The sequence below is a fragment of the Sapajus apella genome, unplaced genomic scaffold (genome assembly GCF_009761245.1).
Source record: "Sapajus apella isolate SASKATOON/1434 unplaced genomic scaffold, GSC_monkey_1.0 scaffold20, whole genome shotgun sequence".
Lineage (NCBI taxonomy): Eukaryota > Metazoa > Chordata > Mammalia > Primates > Cebidae > Sapajus > Sapajus apella.
The window spans coordinates 6,590,218-6,616,768 of NW_022436960.1; the positions used below are offsets into that span (position 1 = coordinate 6,590,218).

Genomic DNA, 26,551 nt, shown 5'->3' on the forward strand with positions numbered 1-26,551 from the left:
TGGGACAAGAGGGAGAGACTACTGATTGGTATGAGGCCCATGGGACAATTCTGAGAAACCCATATTGTATTTATTGGCATGAGAAGTAAGTTGCAATTTTAAATAGCATAAGGTCAGGCTAGGCCTCCCTGAAAAGGAGACAACCAAGCAAAGGCTTAAAAAGACGTCTGAATACATACAAGCTGACCACTTCTCACTCTTTGGCTTCCAATTCTCTCGCATGGGTTATTGCAGTGGCCTCTTAACCTGCTTTCTGCCTAGGCCCATCCTTGCTCCCTCAGCAGTCCATCCCCACGCCAGAAGCAGGAGACATTTCCCCTCAGGATAAGCCGTTCATGTCACTTTTATACTCCAAACCTCACACTACTGCTTGAACTAAAAGCCAAAGCCCTCATGGTGACCTGTAAAGACACAGTCCTCGCACTCCCTGGGCACTAGTGTCCCTTCTGCCTAGAACTCTCTTCCGCAGACTTCTACACAGCTCACTCCTTCCCTCACCTCCTTCCTACAACTGCTCAAATGTCACCTCCTAAGTGAGGTTGTCCCTGGATACCCTACTTAAAATTACAGTCCTCCTCCCTACTTTACTACCCATGCCATCCCCATCCCTTAATTCTATTCCCTGTTTTCTATTTCCACAGTACTAACCAGGGGAACATAAACATTTTGCTCATGTGTTTACTATCTAACTCCTCCAACTAGAATGTTAGCTTCAAGAGGGCAGGAATATTTGTTTTGTTCACTGATGTAACTCCAGTCCCTGGCACACAACAAAGCCTCAATACATACTAGCTTAGTGGATGAATGAAATTTGCTTCCTTTGCTAAAAGCACTGAATAATAATTAAATAAAGATCAAGTATTCATTTAACAAACCACCTAACGTCTTACGTTAAGGGCTACTCCATGGTATCATAACTTTTTATCTGCAGAAAACAAAACCCTTATTAACATTTAAGAAGACTTTTCCTACCTGGTTTGTTTTTCTCAGGAAAACATTTGTCCATCAAACTTGCAATATTTTCTCTATATCTGTTTAAAATTAAAGAATGAGTCACTGTTTGCAGCTTGATGTCACAGAATGTTATTAATATTAAATGAAAATATACAGCATATTAAGCAATAGTGTGCTACATCCTAAATATGCTTACAGACATTTTTCTAAAGTAAAGTAAACAAAAGACCATGAAACCTCACTGTTTAACAAGTACTTTCTTATTTCCGTATCAGTATCAGTTGAAACTACAGTTCCTGTCAAGAAACTGTGGCTAAAAACATTTGGCTTATCATAATTTTGCTCGAAATAACGTAGTTTTCCTTTACCTAATTTTGGAATCTCTAACATATCTAGGATCTTTCAAATTATCCTCCCAAGGAAGATGGCCAGTAAGCCATTGGATCATGCAATAACCAAGTATTTCCAAATCACCACGTCTTGATGGGGCTAAAATGCAAAAGAAGATGATTAGGTAGACTGAAATAATTTTTAATGTATAATTTCAAGTACATATAAAATACTAAGGTAAAACAGTCAACTCCATGTTCTGTTTTTCATCATAAAATTTTGACTGCATTTAACTAAGTAGTGAACATTGGATAGTAAAAATAGCTTACCTCCCAATTTACTTCCAACTAACAATTTACTTTAAAACCCAAATTGGTAAATTTTATGGTTTCAGGTGGAGACTATCAGTCTAGAAATAAAATAATGGTATATTCAATATTGCCTTTGGAAAACTTGAAGATATTCTTACAATTTTTATATGCTATTAAATAAAGCTGGGTGTTTGAGTTTTTCCACAGCTTTGAGCACAGAAGAACTAACTTAACAGCTAACAAATAAAAGTCAGCTATTACAAAGTGGTAGATACATAATAAACTTACAGACTTGAGAAAAAACACAAAAACAAACTAACATTCCAATTAAACTAAATAAAACCAAAAGAAATCCTCATTGCAGTTGAAGGAACCACCTCACCACTACCACCTTCTTGGTTATCTTTCAAGGCTGAGAGAAAAAGGCAGGAGAGAAAAAACACAGAGGGCCCTGAAAAACATTTGTAGGAGTCTCACCTCTGCCTTCTTTCCTCATGCCACTGTGTCTCTTCAATTCTTATTTGACTATCGATTTATTTATTTACGCAAAATTAAGAACTACATAGGAATCTGGGAGAAAATATTAGCAGTTTATTTCTCACTCAAGCACTACTGACATACCCACGCCATTGTGTGCATCGATGCTCGTGAATTCAATAGTGCCATCATGACATCTTTTGGGGTCTTCTTTATATTCTTTATGAACTCCTTCTGGGCAGTACCGATAAGCAAGGCCATAATCTACCAAGTACACCTATAAATTTTCAAGCACCAAGACAAACTAAAGTCAAAATCACTGCACATACACTCCTTTAAAGCATTGAAACAAAATACTGTCATCTGAAGGTGGATTCACCTACAAGGTCATTCCGTAACACTCCAAACAACTGAGATCTAAAATGCACACAACAGCAAATATTTAATTCTGAAAGACTTTTTAAATAAAAACATTAAATGACCACATAACTACAGTCTAGTCACTTGACATTATATATTTTTTTAGATAAGTATGTGTTATACTTGTAATTAATCTTGTCTCTTCAATTTGAACAAAAATTATGCATTTTATACTTTCTCTTACAGACTCTAAAGAAAACTGAGCACAGAGTAAACTGTCAGTACTTCTTGCACACAGAAAAGCACAACCAATAGAAGACTGCTAATGATGGGGACACATGATATGTTACCTTCTACTCCTGTTTCTTCAATTGTAAAATAATCAAATCTCAATTTACTTTATAAAAATATTTCATACATCACAATAATGATCTAAAGAACTTTTAGATCAGGCGCTTATCTATATTTAAATACTATATTCTAAAGCCAAGGCTGCATGATTAAAACTAAATTTTAATATTATATACACACTTTTCTGTGGGCACATACATGTGGGTCTGATTAGCATACAAAGCTAATAAACTTGGCTTTCTTCTACTCCATAGCCACACATTACAACTCTAATTCTGAGTTAACGTCATAAATGCACGCATCTGGGCACAAGAGGAAACTGAAGCAAAAAATACATGGTTAGATGTAGCATCTAACACTGGAAAAACAATCCCATCTAAAGTATATATCTGAAAGATAACAGAGCTGCAAAAATATTTCCATATAAACAAAGGCAGCATGTTTTAGTCACCTGCAAAGTGATTTAAGCTGTATTTTATTACACTGTGCAAGTCCAGCCTATTTAAATTAATGGAACCCTTATTGTTCAGGTTCTTAGCTGCATTTTGTTTGTTCTTAGCCTAGAAACATCCAAAAAGAAATGGCTAGAAAGGAGATGAATTTGATGACTGACTTTTTAAGATTTCTCCACTAGCACACTATATTAATAGAATAGTAACATTCTTCTTTTGTACTTAGATTCCTTTATATCCATCATAACTGACACTGGAGAAAGGGAAGCAAGTATGAGATGACAAAAAAAGGAAAGATAGCCAAAGGAAATAGGAAAAACTAGGCAAAGGCAGTTAAAGGTAAATTTGAGAGAAAGAATGAAGTACAGGTACTAACAAATAATTACAATACAAACACATTATTTCCTTGGGCCTCAATTTCCACCCAAACACATTTAAAATGTTGAAATCTTCCTTTTTATATAAGATCAAGTAAGAAGTGAGAACATGCATTAAGTATGAACATCAACTAAACCTTACTTTCACTGAAATCACAGAAACAGCTATACAGGAAAATTGTATAGATCCCTCTACTTCAACTAAACTGACCTAAATCAAGGTATATTATTATAAGCTTTTCTCCTTTCCTTAGAAAGTAAAAATTACAAAGGGAATGTAATAAGCTAAAAAAGAAAAAAAAAAGCACATTTGAATTCCAAACACTAAGGGTATACAAATTTAGACAGCTAAGATATTTCTGTAAACCAATTGATTTGAATAATCAACATGTTAAAGACCAAATTTTCCAAGTAATAGAACACTTACATTTGATGGATTTCTTGAACAAAGGAATAAAAAAAAGTGACAAAGCAGACAGGCAAACATAATTCATTGGTGTACTATATAATTTTAAGCTTCCACCCCCAAATAGCTATTTGAAATTCATTTTGTACCACAAGCACTTCTTGTGAATATTATTTAGGGCAAAATAGCCAACTTGATAAAGTGCCAACAAATCACATCAAAAATGTAGAATGTTAACTAGATCAAAGTGTCAAGAAGAAATATTATTACCACATTGACTTCAAAAAGTAAAACTTCTACATAGGTTCAAAAGTTCAAAGCAACCATATTTATTTTCAAACAACATGTTTTAAATAGTAGAAATTAAAATTATAAAACTACCTGGTCAGGATTCTTGTAGCTCAGAAGAAGATTTGAGGCCTTGATATCTCCATGCACATACTCATGCTCATGAATATATTCCAGAATATCCAGCTACAAAGTATCACACAGAATAAGTTAATGCAGTACCTAACACCAACCAGCAGAGGACCAAGCTTCAACATAAACTAGCCTTTACTGTATTAAAAACAATTTTTTAAAAAACAAGAAAAACATAGCTCACATACAATTCTTAAGCTTAGCTGCAAGACAGTTTTCCGAGAAAACTTTTTGGCATTCGCTTCATATATTTTCTGAAGGTCACTCCCAAAGCGATCCATTATCATAAACCTGTAACTGCAAACAAATATGAAAAGCCAATGAACAAAATACAAATCGAGAAAACCAACTTTGCAATGAGTACTCTCAAAGTTAATTTTTTCAAGACAATGTTTAGTAAGGAAGTGTTTTTTAAAAAAGAAATACAAACATTTGCAACAATGTCTCCCAACCAGAAATCTCAAGAGTTCAGAGTGCTTTCAGGTCCTGCTTTTTACCTGGAGGGCCTCTTCCTGGTCTCAGCTAATTACAGGAGACTATTATTCAATTTAAGATAATGTTCACACAGAGAACCCAAAAGTTTTATTCACAGTAAAAATAAAATAAGCTGAATAAACACGACAGCAATTATTTTTCTCATAGTTAAAATTAATTAATGTTTCTGGATATCAGCTTCCTTCCTGTGACTGTTTCTATTTTTAAGGTAACAACATTCTGCTAAAAATCAAGATTCTTGTGAGATGCTATAACAAGAGCTAGATTCAGTAACATTGTTTAAATGGTATAAAAGGATTGCACTTAAACATTGAATGGCCAAGATTTGGGGAAAAACAAAAATCCTGGGAAAATGTGAAGATAACTGGTTTTGCCATAAAGCACCTATGTCACATTGGCCAAGGTCACATTACTTCCTTGGGCCTCAATTTCCACAGAAGTAAAATGAGAGAACAGGGACTCATCCTTTCTAAGGTCACTTCCAGCACCCAAAACTCAGATTCAATAATCATATGTTGTATTTTAGTATGTACAGAAAAGCATCACCTATTTGAAATAACACTGCTCAGCTTCTGCTCTGAAGATCACTTTTATCTTCAACAGTTTTCCAGATTCTAACTTGCCTGGTTAAATCATTCAGTAAATCAATAAAAACCAAAACCACACTCAGAACGTATCAAGACATCTTCCAATAAGGAAGACTATGCATCATCAACACCATAACGCCTGGCATTTACTGAACACCTGGTATGAGCACAGCACTACTGTAAGTACTTAAAATGCTATTAGAGCATTTAAACCTCACATCTATAAGGTAGATAACTCCTATCATCCCCATTTTACAGCAGAAGAAAACTGTAAGTAATTTGTCCTCTAGTATGTGACAAAATCATGCTTGTAACCACTGCACTACATATACTTAAATAAAGGTCACGAGGATACAAAAATCCCATTTATATGTTGTAGGCTTCTATGATAGCAACATGACAAGTTCAATAGGGAAGGAAGAGTTAACTAACATTAACAGACAAGATTATGAACAAAAAAACTCAGAACTCTATTCATTTTTGAACTGGAAGGAAATTAGAAAATCATCTCAACTAAACATCTTTTAATAAATAAAATAACTGAGGTCTTTGGAGGTAAAGTGACTTGTCCAAGGTTATAAAGTTAGTCAGTGGCAAAATACATTCATTCATGTAAGATTTTCTAGTACGTTGGCTTGTAAGATAATAAAGATGAAAATGGTAACTTTGAGTTCCTATTTTCCTTTGTATAACAGATTTCGAAAGGCTGAGAGATGAGACCAGGGCACGTATACGTGTTGGCTTTTACTAAATAGGTGATGTGTATAATAATTATAATATAGGTTGAGCATCACAAATCTGAAAATCTGAAATCAGAAATGCTCTAAAACTAGAAAGTTTTTTAGTGCCAACATGATGCTCAAAGGAAATGTTCACTGGAGCATTTTGGATTTCCCATTTTCAGATTTGGGATACTCAACCAGTAGGTATTAATGCAAATATTACAAAATCCTCAAGAAATCCCAAATCTAATATACTTCTGGTGCCAACATTTCAGATAAGAGATACTTAACTTGTAATATACAGGTAACAAAGGCACAACCTCTGTAACAGTCTGAAAGAGGGCTAAAACACAATTGCTTAATTCTACATGGGTTTATTAATAAATTCTACTATGTAGGTCTTTGTTTTTATTCACAAATCACCCCACCACCATTCTTATTAAGCCCTTAATCTCTTCACCATAACTAAATCATAAACATCAACAGAAAAACACGATTCCACAAATTTCATAAAACCAGTACCACATTCTTCTGGAAAGACACCTCTTGCCGTTGAGTAATAAAATGAAAGTTATTTCTAAGTAACTCCTTTAAAGTAAAACCTTTGATGTATACTTTTCTGGAGACTAGGATAAATGCCCAAGCAAAAAATATATATATACATCAGTATAATTTAATAATGATAGCAGCTTGTTCCAAGCCCTACATACATATTAATTCCAGTGAGTTACAAGAAAAACTAAGGATGTCTGGCAGGGGAGGGGACTGGAAGAATAATCTACTTTCTATTTATTTACTTCTGTAAGACCTATAATGATTCTTTTTAAGAGCTTCAACCTAAAGAGTAAATCAATGCCTGATATATGATTAATATTATCTTTTTAAAGGAGACATTTCTAGCAACTTCATTTTATAGAAGAAATGGAGTGGGAGGTGAAGTCATCACTAGTAAACGGTGAGTTAAGACTCAAACTGTGTTCTGGTTGGTCACCACACTCTAAGGCACTTCTGATCCACACAGGGAAGTTCTTTCCAGCAGTGCCCTCGTCAGTCAGCTTACAGACTCAGTCTTCGACCCACTTAGTCCCTAGTCACCTCACGGGAGTCACACAAACAAAAGACCTGTTTAACTGGTTCCAAACTTCATCGTAAAACAGGTGTTAAGAATGGATATGGTAAAATGTGATATGACAGTGTGGACAACTTTAAGAAAGACCATCATCACCAAGCAAAATACCACCGACAAAAGTAACAGACCAACAAATGAAACCAATCATAATAATCACAGTGATGATCACTGCAACAAACATTTCCTGGCACTTACTGTGTACCTCTTACAATTTACATGTTTTCATTTCATCTTCACAGTAATTCATAAAGTACTATTATCTTCATCTCACAGATAGGGAAACAAGAGAGACAGAAAGTAACTAGCCCATGACCACATTTGTTTGGTGTTTAGGTTTTGCTGCAATATACTGTACTTGCTTTTTTAAGATATTTATACTGAAATTATGGAAAGAGGAAAAGGCTGTTATTCCAAGTCTAAAAATGCTCTAGCCCCAGGCACACTTTTCTTCCAATCATCTCTATAAAATGTGGTTTTCATAATGTACTGTTTTTTAGGAATCTAACTATTATATACTGGAGCACAAAGTCAAACAGATTTTTTTCCCAGCAAGTCATTTATAAGGGTTTTGCTTGTCTTATTCCCCTTTAGACAGTCTTTAATTCACCATGTAAACCATTTTCCAAATGGCACTTTCACCACTGTGTCACCTCATCCCTTGCTCAAGTGCAAGCAACAGCTTCTGACTACCTACTATACATTGGTTACAAACTGTTATTTCCTCTGTGGGTCTTCATTATCTGCCACCAACTCTCCAAGTTTGTTTCCTTCTCTCTTACACACAGGCCCTCTTCCTCTGTTAGAGGAAGACGGTCATTAGGTCATACAGTAGAATAGAAGCCTATCCTGCCTGTGCTCACGTTAATCTCCCATTTAAGATGCTATTCTGCCTCCTCAATGATTTTCTAAACCAATAGGTTTTAACGTTTAAGCGATTAAAGACCCCTTTGAGAGCAAAAGCCAACATCTATGTTTTACATATACTCTTGTAGCTTTATACTTAATCATGATTAAGTAGGTAGCTGTTACTCTATTTCACAGATGAGGAAATTAAAGCAAAACATTGCCCAAAGTCACACACATTTTAAGGGGCAAAACAAGGTTTTAAAACTAGGCAGTCTAGAATCCTTGCTCTTAACTAACTTAACTAATCCTTGCTCTATAGTATTATAAAAACTATAATATATTTTGCTATCCTAGCAAAACCACATAAAAGGAAATGTTAAAAATGACTTCAGGGCTCCCCACAACACTGGCTGCCTAACCAACTATTACCCCTCCTCTCAATCTTTTCTAACGGAGCACCAATTTGGTTCTGGTATTCCATCCTTTTCCACGTGGATCATTGTGACCACTTTGTCCTTGCCAACGAATGGTTTAAGTACTGATAAAATTCTGACCAAGAAAACTGAGAGGAAGTCTGCCACAGGGCTCCTGGGAAAGCTTTCTTTGCCAGGAAAGTGAAAGTCGCAACACACAATAGATATCATTTTCTGCCCTTGGGTACTGTGCCTGCCTGTGAAGCCTAGAAATGGAGCAGCCACCCGGAGACAACACAATAGAGAACTAACAGAGAACAAAACCAAGATGAGGAGGGCAAAGATAAGGAACTTGGGCCCTTGATGATTGCCTGAGTCAAAGTTTTCCTTTACTTGCAGTTCAAATCATCCGAAGCAATATATCCCCAGTTCCAAAGTAAATCTACCCTTAGAGTCTCAGCTACCAAAGCCTTACTCCATCAAGTCCCATTCATTCATTCAAATATGTATCAAGTGCTGCTTATGCACCAAAGTATTAGAGGTTTTCTCCAAATAAACTTTGCCAAGGAATTATCTCCATTCTCTGAACTCCTAAGACATGTAAGTCAGTATCACACATTTGAGCACTAAACTGTTCTCTAATTGTTTGATATATGTTTGTTTTCACTCACCAGCTAGACTGAACCCCTCATAAAGGGTGAGTGTAATCTCATGTGGGCAGATCCAACATGAAATACCAAATGCAATCCTGAAGTGGCTCCCTTTTGCATAAAGAACAGAGGAGTTGTGTTTGTTTATTTTTAAGGACAAATAAAAAAAAAAAAAATCCAGGGCCTGTTTGGCTTTATTCCTCCTTGACAGTTGGGTTACAGTCAGTTGATACTGCTCTCTAGAAGTCCCCTGATTAGAGAGGCACCCCTACTCTAATAGGGCATCACAGCCTGCTGTTATGGAAAGCAGGAGATAACATCTTATTCATCTATGTCACATACATTCCATATAGTCCAGATGGAGGCCTAGTAATACTGTAAGTGATCAGTAAATAATTACTGACTAAACCAACCAGTGAATGTTGCAAAGGGAAGGAGAAAGACAAATCACACATATTTTTACCTTTTTCCATTTTTGTCATGTAGACCAGACCCCCAATACTTAGGAACACCCAGGTACTTCAGCTTATGGGTACGAATCCATTTCTGAACTACAAATTAAAACAGATCCCCATGATTTAAATTGTTATACATAAATGATAATTTTTAAAAAATCATTAAGAGCAAAATGTATTTATACATGTGAATTCATCTTTAATCATAAAAAAAGAATACAGTATAACCAATAATGAAAAGCATTTTACGATGAAAACATTTTTATTAACCTACAAAACTCCTATTTTTCTTTAAAATGAAAAATCTATGAAAAGCATTTTTTTTTTTTTAAATCAAAACTACAGTACAGTCATTCCTTCATTCTACGGGCATGTTTCCAGGAACCCCCACACCTCAAGATACCAAAATCCAGATGCTCAAGTCCCTCATATAAAATGGTGTATTATCTGCATACAGCCTCCATACACCTTCCTATATACTTTTATCTCATTTCTAGATTACTTATAATACAAAATACAATGTAAATGTTGTGTCAATAGTTATACTGTACTAGCTTTTTATTTGTACTGTTTTTTATTACTGAATTGTTATTTTTTATTGTTTTTTTTTTTCCTGGAATATTTTTGATCCCCGGTCGGTTGAGTCTAAGGATGTGGAATCTGAGAATACGGAGGGTGGACTATCCTGAAGTTGCAGTTTATATCTCTAATTACATAACATTTACTTGATTCGATAGGAAGACCTGTTTTTCATACCAATCTAAAAGGTGTTTCTTCCTCAATCTAAAAGTCCTCAACCAGGAAATAAAGGTCTAGGAGAGATGGACAGAAGGGACCAAAGTAACTAGGAGAGGTTCTGGTTTGCTACCTTGATATCCTGTTCTAGTTCATCAATAATTCTCAATGTTTAACAATATTTTGTAAAGCATGTCATTTATTATTAACTTTATTCTATATATCAATATAGGGAAAATATTGATGCAACAAACCCATTAAAAGACCAGAATTATTTCAGACAAATCTCACGTAATGGAATTTATAAGGCAAAAAAAAATAACAGAGTCATAACATAAGACATAATGCTCTAGGTCTTGGCTTAAAACAAAACAAAAAACTGGTCATTTTTAAAGTGTAAACAGTGTACTGCATTTCTTACTTTGCTCTGGTTTTGCAGCTCGTTGGTAGAACTTTAATTCAGTAAAAAGAGGTCCATTGTCACTGGGTTCCTTAAAATATAAGAGTTAATTAGTACTAACAGTAGTTAAAATTACTGAGTTATTTTCAATGAACCTTCAAGAAAGACCAACAAATCTATTTTTCGGTCCAAACAATGTAATTTTGATACTTAAGTTTATAAATGTATTAAGATTAAGACAAACTCCATAGAAACATTGAGAGAAATATTAGTCTGCTATTACTCTCAAGCTCCATTTCTATAAGTGATAAATTATACAAAATCAGATATACAGCTCAGTCTGCAGAAGTTTAAGAAAAAGGTTTAAAGTAATTTTCATCTTTATTAAGCTTTCTCTTAAGCAAAGATGAGCAACCATCTTAACTGTATCACCAAGGGGCTACGAAATATTTCTGAGATTTAATAAAATTTCAATACCTGATTTAACCAATTAATGGCAAAATCCCATTCCTTTCCTGTTTTCATTATAGTTACATGTACTTTATCAGGATTGGCAAAAACAGACCTTACCACAAAGAAGAGTACATATTCTGCATCTCCTGAACAATCATGCACTGTCCACTGATCTGCATCCTTTCCTTTCTAGATGCAGATTTACAGACACGGATTCCTGCTTTTGTCAAACCAAAGAGCCATTCAACTTATTTCCCACATGATTTAAAGTCAATAAAAATATGGTGCTCATTAACAATTGTTTTCTACCACTGGGTGCAGTGGCTCATGCCTGTAATCCCAGCACTTTGGGAGACCAAGGCGGCCAGATCACCTGAGGTCAGGAGTTCAAGACCAGCCTGGCCAACATGGTAAAACCCATCGCTACTAAAAATAGGAAAATTAGCTGGGTGTGGTGGCAGGCGCCTGTAATTCCAGCTACTTAGAATGCAGAGGCAGGAGAATCACTTGAACCTAGGAGGCAAAGACTGCAGTGAGCCGAGAACATGCCACTGCACTTCACCCTGGGCAACAAAGTGAGACTCTCTCTCTCTCATAAATAAATAGATAAATAGATATAGATAAATAAATAAAAATACTTAGAGAAAAACTGATCAGTCAATCCGCAGAGTCAAGCAGTTATGAATGAGCATTTAACAGCAAATAGGCAACACATGTTAACACTTGGATCACAACCTGAAAATAAGCTTGCCTTATTTGTTACAAGTAAGTATACTTTTCATCCTAACCCTGGAAGAAAGTAGTATCCTGACTTGGCATGCATCAACTCCTTAAGAAGTAGGAGCTAACCAACAGACTGAAAGTATGAGTGCTGATTTCTTAATTTATAAACTCAGCACTCAAGTTTCTCTGTAACCTGTGGCTCCTTTCCTAGCAGCAGTAATAGCATGACACTTGCAAGCATTTACAAGAGACACTTGCAATGTTTCCAGCCAACGGCTAAGAATAGGTCTTCAGTAGTAATCACAGAATCAGTGTAAGAAACAGAAATTCAAATGGAGGAATTCTGGTAAAGTTCCTCTCCAAAGGCTACCTTTAGAATAGCTGATTTATATAATTCAGGTTTGAAAGAGGTTTTCCTAAGACAAATCAGTATAAAATTCTGATTTATTCCATTTCAACCTATGTCATATCAACTTCAACTTTCAAGTTTTCCTTCACGCAATAATTTATTAAACTTACAATAATGAGAATCAACCATATAAATCAGGCTATTATAATGAAAGCCCACTACAATAAAGGCTCTCTGAGCTCATTTCATACTTCTTCTAATCCAATAAACTTCCATTATCACAAAATAAAGGAGCTACTTCCTTGGCATTGCACTCTAGCCAAAGCTAGCTATTCCTGTTGAAGAAAATACCTTAACTCATAACTAAAATTTTATTAACATATTTCAAATCTGAAATACTTTGCCAACTCTATAATAGCCAAGATTTAGAAAAGAAATTGGGACTGACATTTTAACTAGAATATCACTAAACGTTTCTTTAAGACTTCTAAGTGTCAAAATGAAGATGACAACAGAAAAAAAATTAAAATGTGATATATTTCAATGGCACCAGCTAAAAGCAACTGGCTGCCATTTAAAAATGAAGCCGTACAAAATTTCTCCTTCCTACCAAAAAATTATGATATATGAATTAAAAATTCAGGTCACTTCTCATAACATCAGTGAGGAAAATCAAACATCAGTCTGCAAACTTCTTTCCAAGGAACTGTGAAATACAGATTCATATCAGTTCACACCAGAAAAGGACCATGATACAATGACCTGTTAGGATACCATCCAAAAGGCTGACCTCTGCCTCTAGTGCTGCTACTGACATGGCTGTAAAGAACTACTAATTTCTTATTAAGCCTGTCATCAAGAAAACACAAAAGAGAATTTCTTTCTCCTTGCATTATCCAACTTATTATCCATTTAAATTTAAATTTAATGTGAAATTATACTTAATAATGTAATAGCATATCAAACAGTGGATCTCAATCCTGGTTGCAGAGTATAATCAGAATCTCCGGGTGTAGGGCTTCGTTATTGGTATTTTTAGGAAAGCTTCCCAGGTGATTCTTTTGTGCATCAAGACTAAGAACACTGGTAGAATTGAAATTTCTCTCTGCACAGTTACTTTCAGAAATAAAATACAGTGTCTCTCCTGGAGGTCAAGGATTAAGGCCCCAAACAAAACCAGAGACCATCAATTGGTATATAGGAGAAGATTTTTAGTATGTACCTGACATCTACCTTGAATGTGTATGTTTTAACTTCACCCCAATGCCAAATAAGAAATTTGTGGGTTAACTATTTGGAGCTGTTTCATAAAGACACATGTATTATTAGCAATAACCAATTCCTTGACAAGACATCCACATTAAGTTAGAAACCCATACCAGCAGCACACAGTACCTGCAAGCCCCTACTGAAAACAAAGATAAAAATGTGCACGCACACAAGATTCCATTTAAAATAATTAAGGTGCTCTGTGTGCCAGATTCTACCAGCGTTCTCAGTCTTGATGCACAAAAGAATCACCTGGGAAGCTTTACTAAAAATACCAATAACCCGGCCCTACACCCGGAGATTCTGATTATACTCTACAACCAGGATTGAGAACCACTGTTTGATATGCTATTACATTATTAAGTATAATTTCACATTAAAAGTCAATCTGCCTTTATTTCTTAAGATTTGCAAGTTTTTTCTCTGATGATAAAACACACGCTCATTTTAGAAAATATGGAAACACTTTCATGTATTTTCTTCATATATAGTCATTTTATAAAACAATCTTCATACCACCTATAGAATTTTGTACCCTGCTGTTTCAGAAATAATTACAAAATTTCCCCAGAGTAGTACACATTCTTTGAAAATATGATCTTTAATAGCCTATAATGTTATAAATGACAAATGTTCATCAACCGTTCTGATTTCAATATCAGAAAGAACTGATAACTCATTTTACATGTTTGTATTTGGTGAAACATTTCAACCACAATATTATAAAGCTGTGAGAAGGCAAATTATGAATGGGCCTACTCTCTACGGTACAGACAGGAAAGTGAATGACAACAGGAAGTTGAGAGTAAATGAAGAGAGTAGTAAAAAGGTAATGGACAATTAATGGCTAAAAAGTATTCAAAAGGATAAAGTAAGCATTTAAAGACTGCATAGGGAAAACAAACTTTGTTGACAAGATCCTTAACAGGTAACTTAAAATCTAGTTAGAGAAACAGAATAAACACATTTAAAAAAAAACTAAAAACTAATGGCATAAGAATATTAGCATGTGAAATTGTAAAATAAACGTTAATACAATGAGTGCCATAGAGGTTTAAAGGCATTCAGAAGAGAGTGCTATCAAGGGGAAAAGAAGCAAATAGAAGTTACAAATTTCCCCTTCAAAGGGAAAGAGAAAGTCAGTAATACTGTTTTTTTCTTTTTGAGACCGCCTCACTCTATAGCTGAGGCTGGAGTGCAGTGGCACCATCTCAGCTCACTGCAACCTTCTCCTCCCAGGTTCAAGTGATTCTCCTGCCTTAGCCTCGGGAGTAGCTGGGACTACAGGAATGCACCACGACACCCAGCTAATTTTTGTATTTTTAGTAGAGACAGGGTTTCACCATGCTGGCCAGGCTGGTCTTGAGCTCCTGACCTCAAGTTTTCCACTCGCCTCAGCTTCTCAAAGCATTGGGATTGCAGGTATGAGCAACTGTCCCTGGCCAGTAATATTGTTTTGTTTATGACACTCTTCTAGGATAACTGCAACATCGAAAAAGTTACTAAAATATTAAATGCTAAAGAGAAATCAAGTATTTATCACTGTCTTAACTGCAAAGAGGAGAAACAATAAAGGATAATGGAAACAGAACTAAATTAAGAGACAGGAGACATACAGTCCTGAACTAGGTACTTGGCCTTATATTTAAAAATATAATTTGTTACCTTAAGCATATAGAAAATGCCTGTTCCTGGCCATGTTTTTTCTTAACCGTCTAAGTTTAAAAGGTTGTAAAAGTGAAGTTACATTGACTAACAACAGAAATAATTACTCTCAATAAAGAACAACAACATAAATATTTCTAATTACAGTAAGCAAGCACATCATTCTAAGATAAAACACAAAGAAGTTCAGAAGCTGTGTGCCACGGCTCATGCCTATAATCCCAGCACTTTAGGAGGCTGAGAGGAAAGGATCACTTGAGCTTAAGGGTTTGAGGCCAGCCTAAGCAATAAAGCAAGACCTCCTGTCTGCTAAAAATTAAAAAAAAAAAATAGCCGGGCATGGTGGTGTGTACCTGTAGCCCCAGCCACTAGAAAGGCCGAGGTGACAGGACTGCTTGAACACAGGAGATCAAGGCTAAAATGAGCTATAACTGTACCAGTGCACTCCAGCCCCAGCAACAGAGTGACCCTGTCTTTAAAAAAAAAAAGTTCAGGTTATACAGAAAAAAAAGGTATGATTATGCACCGTTCCACCTATAAGATATAATGCTGCCACACTTTCCTTCCAAGACACAGACTATGCCAACCAACTGCAAGAGGTCAGAGGTAACCACATCATTTGAACCTCAACATTATGAGATGTCATAAGACTTGCTTTCTTCTCACAACAGTACTCTTAACGATCCTAACAAGAAATTCGTCTTACCCATAGATTTTAATGTTTTAATTTGTATTATCAAAAACAAATGCACATAATATTCTGCAATTAAATATAAATGACCCAATTTAATAGTAAGAACCTCAGTTCCTCTGATTCAGCAGTAGGCTGACTATCCAAAAAGAATGTTATTACACAAATGAGAAAGAAGAAAAATCCACAATGACAGGCCATGATGAAAAGGGGCAGGAGAAATAAAGCACTGACACAACTTTAAAGGCATCGCTTTGCTTTCACTTCCCTGCACGAGGCAATAACCGGGACGCTGTTAGCCCTCCCACTGCAAACAAAGATAAAAATTGTACTTGAGAGAAAATTACTATTTTCAGAATTAGACAATGGGCAGGACAGAAGGACTGTGACCACTAAAAGACAGAAAACAAAGTGAGTCCATGGCAGCCCTGGCTTCTTTCCCCTAGAGGCCCTAGGAGTTTTAAAAAGGAGGAGACTTAAGAGACCTACAGGGCAAAAAGGGGAAGACCAAACAGAGTGCCGGGTACAGAACTCTGCTACCAAAATCAACAAGGAGACTGGAAGTTTTGAATTGAGAAATAGTGAGGAAAAAAACAAAAGACCAATATCCTTCATGAACAAAGACACAAAAATCCTTAACAAAGTATTCACAAACGAATTCTAGCATTATGTAAAGAGTAAAATATACCATGACTAAGTGGGATGTATGTTAAAAATACAAAGTTTGGTCAATACTCAAATATCAATCAATGTAAGTGCCACATTAACAGAATAAAGGAGAAAAATCCTGTGATTCATCTCAGATGCAGAAAAAGCGTTCAAAAAATAAACAGGCAAACTATAAACTAGTAGAAAATGTTGAAAACACGTATCTGAAAAAGGATTTGCATCCAGAAAAAAACGTTCTTACTACTCAATTATAAAAAACAAAATGACCCAGTTATTTTTAAAAGATAAAAGAAAGAAGAAAGGAGCAAAAAGGACTGAAGAGGCATTCCACAAAGGAAAACACACGAATGGCCAACAAGCACAACAAAAAACTGCCCCAAATCATTAGGCATCAAGTAAATACAAACTGAAACTAAAGGTCACATCTACACACTAACTGTAATGGCTAAAAAACAAATACACACACCTGACATTGCCAAATGTTGAAGAGGACGCAAACAAAACTGTCATATGTTATTGGTCTATGTGTAAAGGGTACAACCATTTTGGAAGTCTGCCTGGTACTTTCTTATAAGTTTAAACAGACAATCTTCCCTATAAATCAGCAACTCTACTTCTAAGTATCCAGGAAAAATAAAAACCTGTGTCCATAAAAAACACTTGTACAAGAATGTTTAGAGAAGCTTTATTCATAATACCAAAAACTGGAAACAAAACCAATGTCTATCAAGAAAGCAATAAAATGAAAATAAATGACTGACACACCAACAATATGGATGATCCATTAAAACATTATGCTGAGCATAACAAGTTACAAAACAATATGCACTGTTTAATATAATTTACATAACCTTCTGAAACAGGAATAACTCATTCACAGCAAAAAAAAAAAAAACAAACTCAAGACAAGTGGTTGCCTCCAAGGGTGCAAGGAAGTAGGGTTTTGAATGAAAAAGAACATAAGGAATCTTTTTGAGGTGATGGAAATGTTCTACATTTTAAGAGGTGAGGGTTACACAGGTATATTAGCTTGTCAAAAGTCTTCAAAGTATTCATTTGGTATCTATGTATTTCCCTGTAAAAATTATGCCTCAATTTTTTTTAAAAAAGTTTAAAAGTCACTAAAAAGGTCCAAAAAGCTGACTCCTAAGAGATAAAATATAACAGAGTAAAACGAAACAAAATGAAAACCTTCAGGGTAATTCTAATTCCTGAGTTCTGGTTGATATGGTTTGGCCGTGTCCCCATCCAAATCTCATCTTGAATTGTATCTCCATAATCCCCATGTGTCCTGGGAGGGACCTGATGGGAGGTAATGAATCATGGGGGCATCCTCTCCATATATACATCTATCCCATTAGTTCTGTCCCTCTAGAGAACCCTAATACATGTATCCTTCAGGAAAAAAAGTAGGGGAAGAGTTATATGTTAATTTGCCCAGATAATACAGCCTGTTGGTTCTTCTATTTAACCAAAACATATTCTTCACATATATCAAGAACTTTGAAGAAGGAGAGTAACAAATGTTGGTAAGCAAAAAGGTGCATAATTGATTTAAAAAATAATAGTTAAAATGTCTTATAGTTCGTCAACATATAAATTGATCTGGCTGTTAGAAGTATGCTTATGTCAGATAGGATGTTGCCAATCTTTACTCATTACAAACTAATTTCAACATTATTATAGCAAAACAGGCCCACCAATCACAAATAAATAATTTAACTTACTAAAATGGAAGGGGAAGAAAAGAAAATTGGGAATAAACAGAAAAAAATGACCAAGTAGAAGTCCAGAGCAAATACAAAATAAAATACAATAAAATTACATGAAATTAGTAGAGTCTTACAAGATATAAATAGTATCTGTAAAAGTAGCTGAAATTTCTTAAGTGAGCTGAATATTTTTATTCCATATATGCATGCCTCTATGCTTTCATTCATTTATCCCCAAATACCAGCATCACTTTATTTCGAGAGGAACTTTTCACGCTCAAGTGATTTAAAACTATAAAGCTGCTTTTGTGTCTTATTAAATATTTTTTATTAAAAATGTAATATCTTATGGTTTAACTAATTCTAGATAATCAAAAGGCATTTTACAAAATGACTACACCAAATCAACAGAAAAGAAACAAATTAGCTAAAATATTTCTTACCACTTTTACAACACAAGGTGCATCACTTCCAACTGACCCTGAAGAATTCATATCAGCTGTTTAAAAAAGTAAAATATTTAATATCAGAACAAGTAATATTATAAAAATATTAATATTTAGTTTTGTATATCTGTATCCCCTTGATACAATACACTTCAGTTCCCAAATATGTGTTTCAGGGTATCATTACATTTTATAATTTTTAAGATTTTCATTCACGTTTTAACATATCTGAATTTAGAATGCATCTTACAATTTCTTCCATATGATTATCAATTACACGTGGGAAACTCTGAGTTAAATAAGTTAAAGATTTATTTAATTCAAAAGTACTAATGGCCTTTGATATGCTAATGTATATTGTAAATTCCCCAGAGGATAAGTGATACATTTTCTTAAATTTAATAAACTATGAAATTCTTTTAAGAGGAGCATCTGAAGAGTTGAGAAATGTAAGGGAGTAAGAAATGAGGGAGCTAAAGTTCTAAAATGCACTAGTTTGGGAAAAGCTCATCTGGACCAATAGTTCAGGATGTTGGCACTAGAATTTTCAACTGTCCTCAGAATAATTTTAATGGGGCTGTCATTTTATTTCATGCAAATAAAAAGCACAGTTGCCCCAGAATACTGAGCTAGAAGTAAAAGGTTGCCCATATTCACTAAACGAATATTTACCAAGTACATACTAAATGTCACTTTCTAGGAAATAGAGATTTAGCAATGAACAAGAAAAAAATCCTTAATCTTACAAAGCCACCATTTCAGTGGTAGGATGCAGATCACAAATAAAATATGAAATACATTTGACAGTGTGAAGTGCTATAGAGAACAAAGTAATCAGGAAAGAAAGGTAGGCAGTGTGGCCACACAGTAAGAAAGATCTAAACCTCACTGACAAGGTGTTACTTGAGCAGTAGCCTGAGAACAGGAAGGGAATAAGCCATGTACGTATCCCAGGCAGAACAGCACCAAGATCCTGATGTGGGCCTGGCTCAGTGGCTTACACCTGTAATCTCAGCACTATGGGACGCTTACGTGAATGGATTACTTGGGGTCAGAAGTTCAAGATCAGGCTGGTCAACATGGCAAAACCCTGTCTCTACTAAAAACAGAAAAATTAGCCAGGCATGGTGGTGGCATGCACCTGTAATCCCAGCTACTCGGAAGGCTGACGGTGAGAGAATCACTTGAACCCAAAAGGCAGAGGCTGCAGTGAGCCAAGATCATGCCACTGCACTCCAGTCTGGGCAACAGAGCGAGACTCCATCTCAAAAAAAAAAAAAAAAAAAAAAAAAAAAAAAAAGACCCTGATGTGCAAGTATGCTTGAAGTGTTTGGAAAACAAGAAGGCAAAAGTAACTGGGGGAAACTAAGTGAGGTGGAAGAGAAGCCAGATCAGAAAGCAGCAGGGAACAAACACAATAGGCTTAACAGGTGACATAAAGGTTTTGACTGTCACTATGAATGAGATAGGAGCCACTGGAAGGTTCTGAAAAGAGGATTAGCAAAATCAGACTGTGGTAATAAAGACTTCGTTGGACTGCTTTGTGGAGAATGGAGTACAGGGGCCAAGGGCAAAAGCAGGTAGATCAGTTAAGAGGCTAAACCAACAGTCTAAGTATATGGATTATACCTCAGTAAAGCTAACATAAATTTTTCATAGGCTTGGTACAAAACAATGTAAAATAAAATATATTTTAAAATTTCTAAAGCATCATATACAAAGATCAACAGCCAAAGGGCAGCAAGATGGCTGAAGCACAGACTTTCAGGAGATAAAAGGGATAAAGACCAATGTTGTATGTGAAGGGTCTTGTATGCCATTTTCAAAAGTTTGGCATCTTATTCGAAGGGGACTGGGGAGCTATCAGAGAGATTTAAACAGGATGATCATATTATCTTATCAGTAGACTTGGTCATACAAGCCATACTGAAAACAATGGTGTGCAAGGCAGCAAGGCTGGGACAGGGAAGAGTCGGTGCTACAGTGAGTGTCCAGACAAGACATGATGATCATGACCTGACCTAGGACAGTGGCTGCAAAGATGGAGAGAAATAAACGGATCTGAGAAGTCACTCAGGTAAAGCAACAGGACTAGAAAAGGAACTAGGCTATTAGTGAAGGAATGCTCAAGAATGCCTTCCCAGTTTCTGGCTTCAAGGCTGTCATTCACTGAGACAATCCTCATGACAGGATCAGGAGATAAAAGATAATGATACACATTTTAGAAATGCCTGTAGAACACCTAAGTAGAGATCCCTTATAGCAGAGGGCAGTGGCTATGGGCCTGGACTCAGGAAATCAAGTCCTGGGCTACAGATAAAAGAGAGAGAAATCAACAGTAAAGAGACAGTGAGAGAAGCCTGATTTCACTCAGACAGAATATACAGAATAAAATGTGAACCTAAGAAGACAAGCTGGAGCACAAAGAAGTGCCTACAGAGATGACCAATTACAGCCAGAAAAGCAGAAAGAAAACTAGAAGAAAGTTATGTTATCATAAAAGACAATGGAAGCAACTGTTATGAGAAACAAAGACAAAAAGTATCTAATGCTACAGAAAAAAAAAAATCCAAAGAAAACTCAAAATCAATCTTTTTAATTCATTTACAGAAACTGCTGGTGATCTTGAATCTGGCTATTTCAGTGTATCACAGAAGCGAGAGACTGGAGGCAACAATGTTCAAGCAAGTCCCTCCTTTTACAAATTAGTCATCCCAGCCTTATAAAAGTAAAGTTTTATTACAGAGATCTGTCAAACCATGGCCTATTAAAAATACTATTAGACGGCATCTTTTGATGATAAATACAAATAAAAGATGAGACAAAGCAAGTTCTAAATTTGCAAAAGATTCCAACAGTAAATTAACTAATGTAAGATGAAGAACTTGCTTTTTTAGAGCCAAGTTCCTATTAATATGAGATGGCATTAAGTCCACATATCCTGTAATAAAGACAGCTTACATAATCTACCATCTCCCCTAAATAACAAGATCAAAAATATATACTGACTAATATAGCCACTAATCTTTCATGGCTTCCAAGGATTTTTGCCATAAATCAGTGATATAGCCTAGTTCACTGGAATGGGTTTGGCTCTAAACAAAACCAGAGAATCAACACATATTTGACAAAGAAGGGTGCCACTGACCGACAGGAATCATATGTATAAAATATGATAAAACACTAGATTTCAAGCTATGTTTCATAAAGATAGCTCCAGAAACTGCAACTGATCAAGGGCAGCCTATTGGTCCTGGAACAGGTTAAGTGGGACTCCTCTTGAGTAAGAGCAGTGCTCTTTACCTACGTCAGTGGTTCTCAAACTTTAGCATGCATCAGAATCACCTAGAGGACTTGATCAAACACTGCTGGCCCCTCTCCCTACAGTTTCTGATTCGTAATCTGAGGTAAGGCTCAAAAACCTGTAGGTCTAACAAGTTCCCAAATGACACTAATCTACATCATATTATCAGTATTCTGAGTAAGATGTTGCTAAAAATAAAATTGTATAAACCTCCATGGCAGAAATTAAATAATTAATCTGAGATTAGAAGTAGAGTGAGAACATAGAATGGAAAAGTTAGAAAAATCAGAAGCAAATATGAATTGCATCATATCACTACTAGTATGTACTGGTGAAGCAGACAGCTTTAGAAGCAATCAGTTAAAATATTTTTTAAGTCAATAATTTAGTTAACAGAATTTCAGGATTCCACAATGGGTCCCCAAAATTTCAGAATAAGTATGCGAGTTATCTGCACATTTAATCGGGCCTAATATGCAGTGTCTACGTAATTCTCTTAGTTCCAGTATGAGGACTATGCTGGTTGTACAGAGAGAAAAAAGAAACCCACACCTGTAAAAGATCTGCAAACTTCCAAATTAGACAAACACAGAGGAAATAAATCCCACTTAGGTGGAGGAGGGAGGGGAAAGATATGTACATAGTTTTCTTTGAGTCTCTAAAAAGATTATGATTATATAGAGTATCTTAAAAATCTAAAGCCTTAGTCCTCACTAATGACAATTTTACAGATATTTTATCCTCTTTTTCTGTTGCGATTACATTAACAATTTCCACTCCTATGTCAGAGGCGCATTTTTGCTTAATGAGACAGTATTAAGTTGACTGCAGATTATTAGGAGCATCCTATAATAGTTCATAATTGAGAAACCATTTTGATAAGAAAGCCATATAAATCTTTGGATTGATCATTAGAAGCAGTCACTTACCAAGATATATACAGCCAAAGCCTCCTTGGCCAATGGGTAATCCTACTTTCCATTCCTTTTTTGCCATGTCAGTTATTATCTCCCCAACTGCAAATTGTTCTGCAAGATGTCTCTTTGCAGGGCCCTGTCTTCCAGCTTGAGCTGCTTTTACACGAGGCATTTTCACTGTAACATAAAACAAAGTAATGGTCAGAATTATGATCTTGTAAGTGTTTAAAACATTTTTCCTTAAGGAAAACTTCTGTACAGAGATGTTGTTCAAATTCCTACTTACTCCAAAACTTAAAGGATATCTGTTAATTCTGACTTATAATGGCTCGAATCCTATTTGATTATCCTTTAACTTTGGAGAAGGGACAATAAAATCATATATGCAATTATTTTCAAAGAAATAATTAGGTTTAAGTTCCAATGGCATAATGATCAACAACCAAAAATGTTATGTAACAACAAAGAATTGCTCTATGAAGTTGAAAGGGAAAGGGTCTCCAAATAGGATGCACATTTTATGGGGAAAAAATGAAGAGTTTATTAAGGTCAATACCGATAGGATAGAACACAGTACAGAGATTGAAAACGTAAGGTAACTGAGCACAAGGGGAAAGGTTCCTAGGATATGCTAGTAGATGCTTTACACAGGTTCCTATCTATCCTCATGACTGTAAAGATTATATCATCATCCCAATTAAGGCTCAGCAAGCTGCTAAGTGGTGGAACAACAGAAATTTGCACTGATGACTACCTGGCTCCAAGACCTCACCAACATACTTCACAATTATGGAAGTCATTGTAAAAGGAGTACAACTTTCAAGAGTGACAAGAAAAACTGTGGCTTAGGCATCTGGGCAAAGCTGGTGACATCCAGCATTCCTAAGCTTCCTTTCTCACTAACTGTCCTTTAGGAGCTGAATCTTGATTCACTTTTCTAATACATAAGTTTATAGTAACTTTCAGAGAAAGTGGTGTTTTATTGTGAAAAAAGCGCAGACTGGAAATCAAAAGACCTGGATTGCAGGTATGACACCAGTTTGTTGGGTAATCTTGATCAAGTCACTTCACGCCGGGCTTGAAGTGCCCTCAGGTATAACTCACTTCATTGACTGAAGGAACTCAATTTGTATTTGTATGCAGGTGAACATGTGTGTGTTGTGTGATTTCAAACTCTCAGTTCTACAAATATTAATCAAAAAAGATTTAAAATAAATACTTGTTAGGATTCCATAGCTCCCTAAAAATATACTGGAGACACATAAAGAAAGAAGGTTAATAAGAATCAGTAAACACTTGAAATGGCTATTCAGATGAAAGAAGTCTATCGTTCAGTCTTGAGCCTAGATATGCTACTTACATACACACTACATTCAACTGGAATTTTTCAGCAATTCACCCACTGTCACTCCAAATACACAAACTCCTTATCTGCAAATGTTCCTTATTAATTTACTGGGGATTTTTAAATTGGATTTTTCCTATAGAATACTAATGCATCTTTGCTGTCTAAATCTTCTCTAAGTTAACAAAAACATCTTCAAAATAAACATATATATCTGTTATTTCTTCATATCAATTAGTTCTCTTAATTAATGTGTTTTTAATCGTGATAAAATCTTATAAAATGGAATTTCAGTGCCAGCCAAGAGAGCCTAGACACAAAACACCAAAAAAGGTTACTTTTACACCTATGTTAGTAAGCCAAATAAAAGAAACAACTAAAACACACAGTACTTCCAAATATTAAAATGGACACCCTTCTGAATTTTATCCAACTTTATCAAATCGTCAGAGTACTCTCCTATTTGTTTCTTTATAGTAATCAAAATAGTTTAAAATGAGTGAAAAACATGTTTTTTTTAATCTTTATGTATCTCAAAATAGTGACTGGACAACCTTTTGTGTTTTTCCGAAACTCCTTTCCAGAAGTGACAAAAATATCATATTTTAAATGAAATATTCTGGCACAGCATCTACTCAATGTAAATTGTGGTCAATAAAAAGTGATTTTCCTCCAAATAAAACTGTTTGCTTTTATTATTAGTTTTATTTCTGTAGCCAACTAATTGAAACTAATTGTAATAATTAATTAAGGCTTGGAATGACTTTCTTTCCTAAAAATAGTCCCACAAAACAGTGTCATCACTGTCAGTCTCTTGAATACGCTTATAAATCACTGCTCCTGAAGGTTAACACTGCACATGGTGGAGGCGGCAGCACAGCTGTTTCATCTCCCTGAATTCCCCCATAAAAGTGGACAGGACAACTGGAGAGTGAAACTCAAAACCCATAGATAACCTCTCCAACCACACAGAGGGACAGTATCCCCTCCCCTATCTCTATAAATCCCAAAATTTGAGCAGGTGAAGACAAATCACCACAAACAGCAACAGGTTCTGTGTGGTATCAGCAACTGTAAAGAAGGAAGCAGAAAGAAGTGTGATGCCTCTGATAAATCTGAGAATCCCAAAATTACCAAGAGCTACTTGTTAGAAGCACACAAGACACTATGAGAACAGCAACTGAAACAAGAAGGGGTCTGCCATTCCCACAGCCAGAAGTGTAAGGGGTCTGTGGTGAGGTCTGAAGAGGCTGAAGCCTGTTGCCTCTACAGCTCTCAAAACTAACTTGCCAACGTCCCTTCCAGGTCAAAGCATCAGAAACTCCTAGGGATAAAGCCAAAATGAGCATCACAAGGATAATACAAATACAGGAAAAAGAAAGTTCAAATGAAAGCAGATCTATAAGTTAGCCTCAGTATTCTGGAATACTACAGAAAAACAAGTGGAGTGAGATCTAAAGAAATGACATACACTCGCAATGAACCATCTAATACTAATTGCATATAAGGGAAAACTGGCTGCATATGAAACTCAGCAACAAAAACGGATCAAAGCCTAGTCCTACAATAAGCTGGTACTGAAAACAAAAAGCCCTTCAGAAAAGTACGTAAGAAAACATGCCTCCCAAAAGGTTGACAGCTATAAATTAGTATTTCAAAACAAGCTAAAACACACTTTGTATACAGACTAACATCAATCAGAATTTGAAAAATTCAGAAATCAGATGACAGAATAATTGAAAACAAAAGACAAAAATCAGTTCAGAAATAAAAACTAAAGTAGAAGGAACATAAAAGTAAATAAAACTTTTTAATGAAAGAGAAATAGAAAGTGAAAAGAAAAAACAAAAAATCAAAAAGGACCAAAAGAAAAATGTTTAAGAAAACAGAAAAAAAAAAAAAAACTTACATATAACAAAGAAAATCAAAGCAAATGAGCAGAATATTAAAAATCCTTTAATTAAAGAAAACTTTCCTGAACTTAATTTTTAAAAACCATAAAACTACATTTTAAAAGGTCAAAAATCGACCCAGAATGACCATCACTAAGACACAATCTAGTTAACAGTAAATGAAAATATTCTCTGAGCATCGCAGGTATTTTATAAGGAAAATAAAATCAAATTGTCATCACTTTA

General features: G+C 35.3%; 1 protein-coding gene across 8 annotated transcripts in view; it reads right to left on the reverse strand.

Annotated features, from left to right (window-relative positions):
- The window catches only part of VRK1 (VRK serine/threonine kinase 1), an 83,356-nt gene that overhangs the window by 24,177 nt on the left and 32,628 nt on the right, over nt 1-26,551 (reverse strand). For all 8 annotated transcript variants that reach the window (XM_032287472.1, XM_032287471.1, XM_032287473.1 and 5 more), the window contains exons 2-10: nt 23,081-23,245; nt 18,845-18,900; nt 10,892-10,961; nt 9,744-9,831; nt 4,627-4,735; nt 4,400-4,492; nt 2,217-2,349; nt 1,323-1,443; nt 973-1,031 (exon numbers count right to left, since the gene is read on the reverse strand). In XM_032287472.1, the coding sequence (XP_032143363.1) occupies nt 973-1,031; nt 1,323-1,443; nt 2,217-2,349; nt 4,400-4,492; nt 4,627-4,735; nt 9,744-9,831; nt 10,892-10,961; nt 18,845-18,900; nt 23,081-23,245 (894 nt within the window). The remainder of the gene's footprint in view (nt 1-972; nt 1,032-1,322; nt 1,444-2,216; nt 2,350-4,399; nt 4,493-4,626; nt 4,736-9,743; nt 9,832-10,891; nt 10,962-18,844; nt 18,901-23,080; nt 23,246-26,551) is intronic.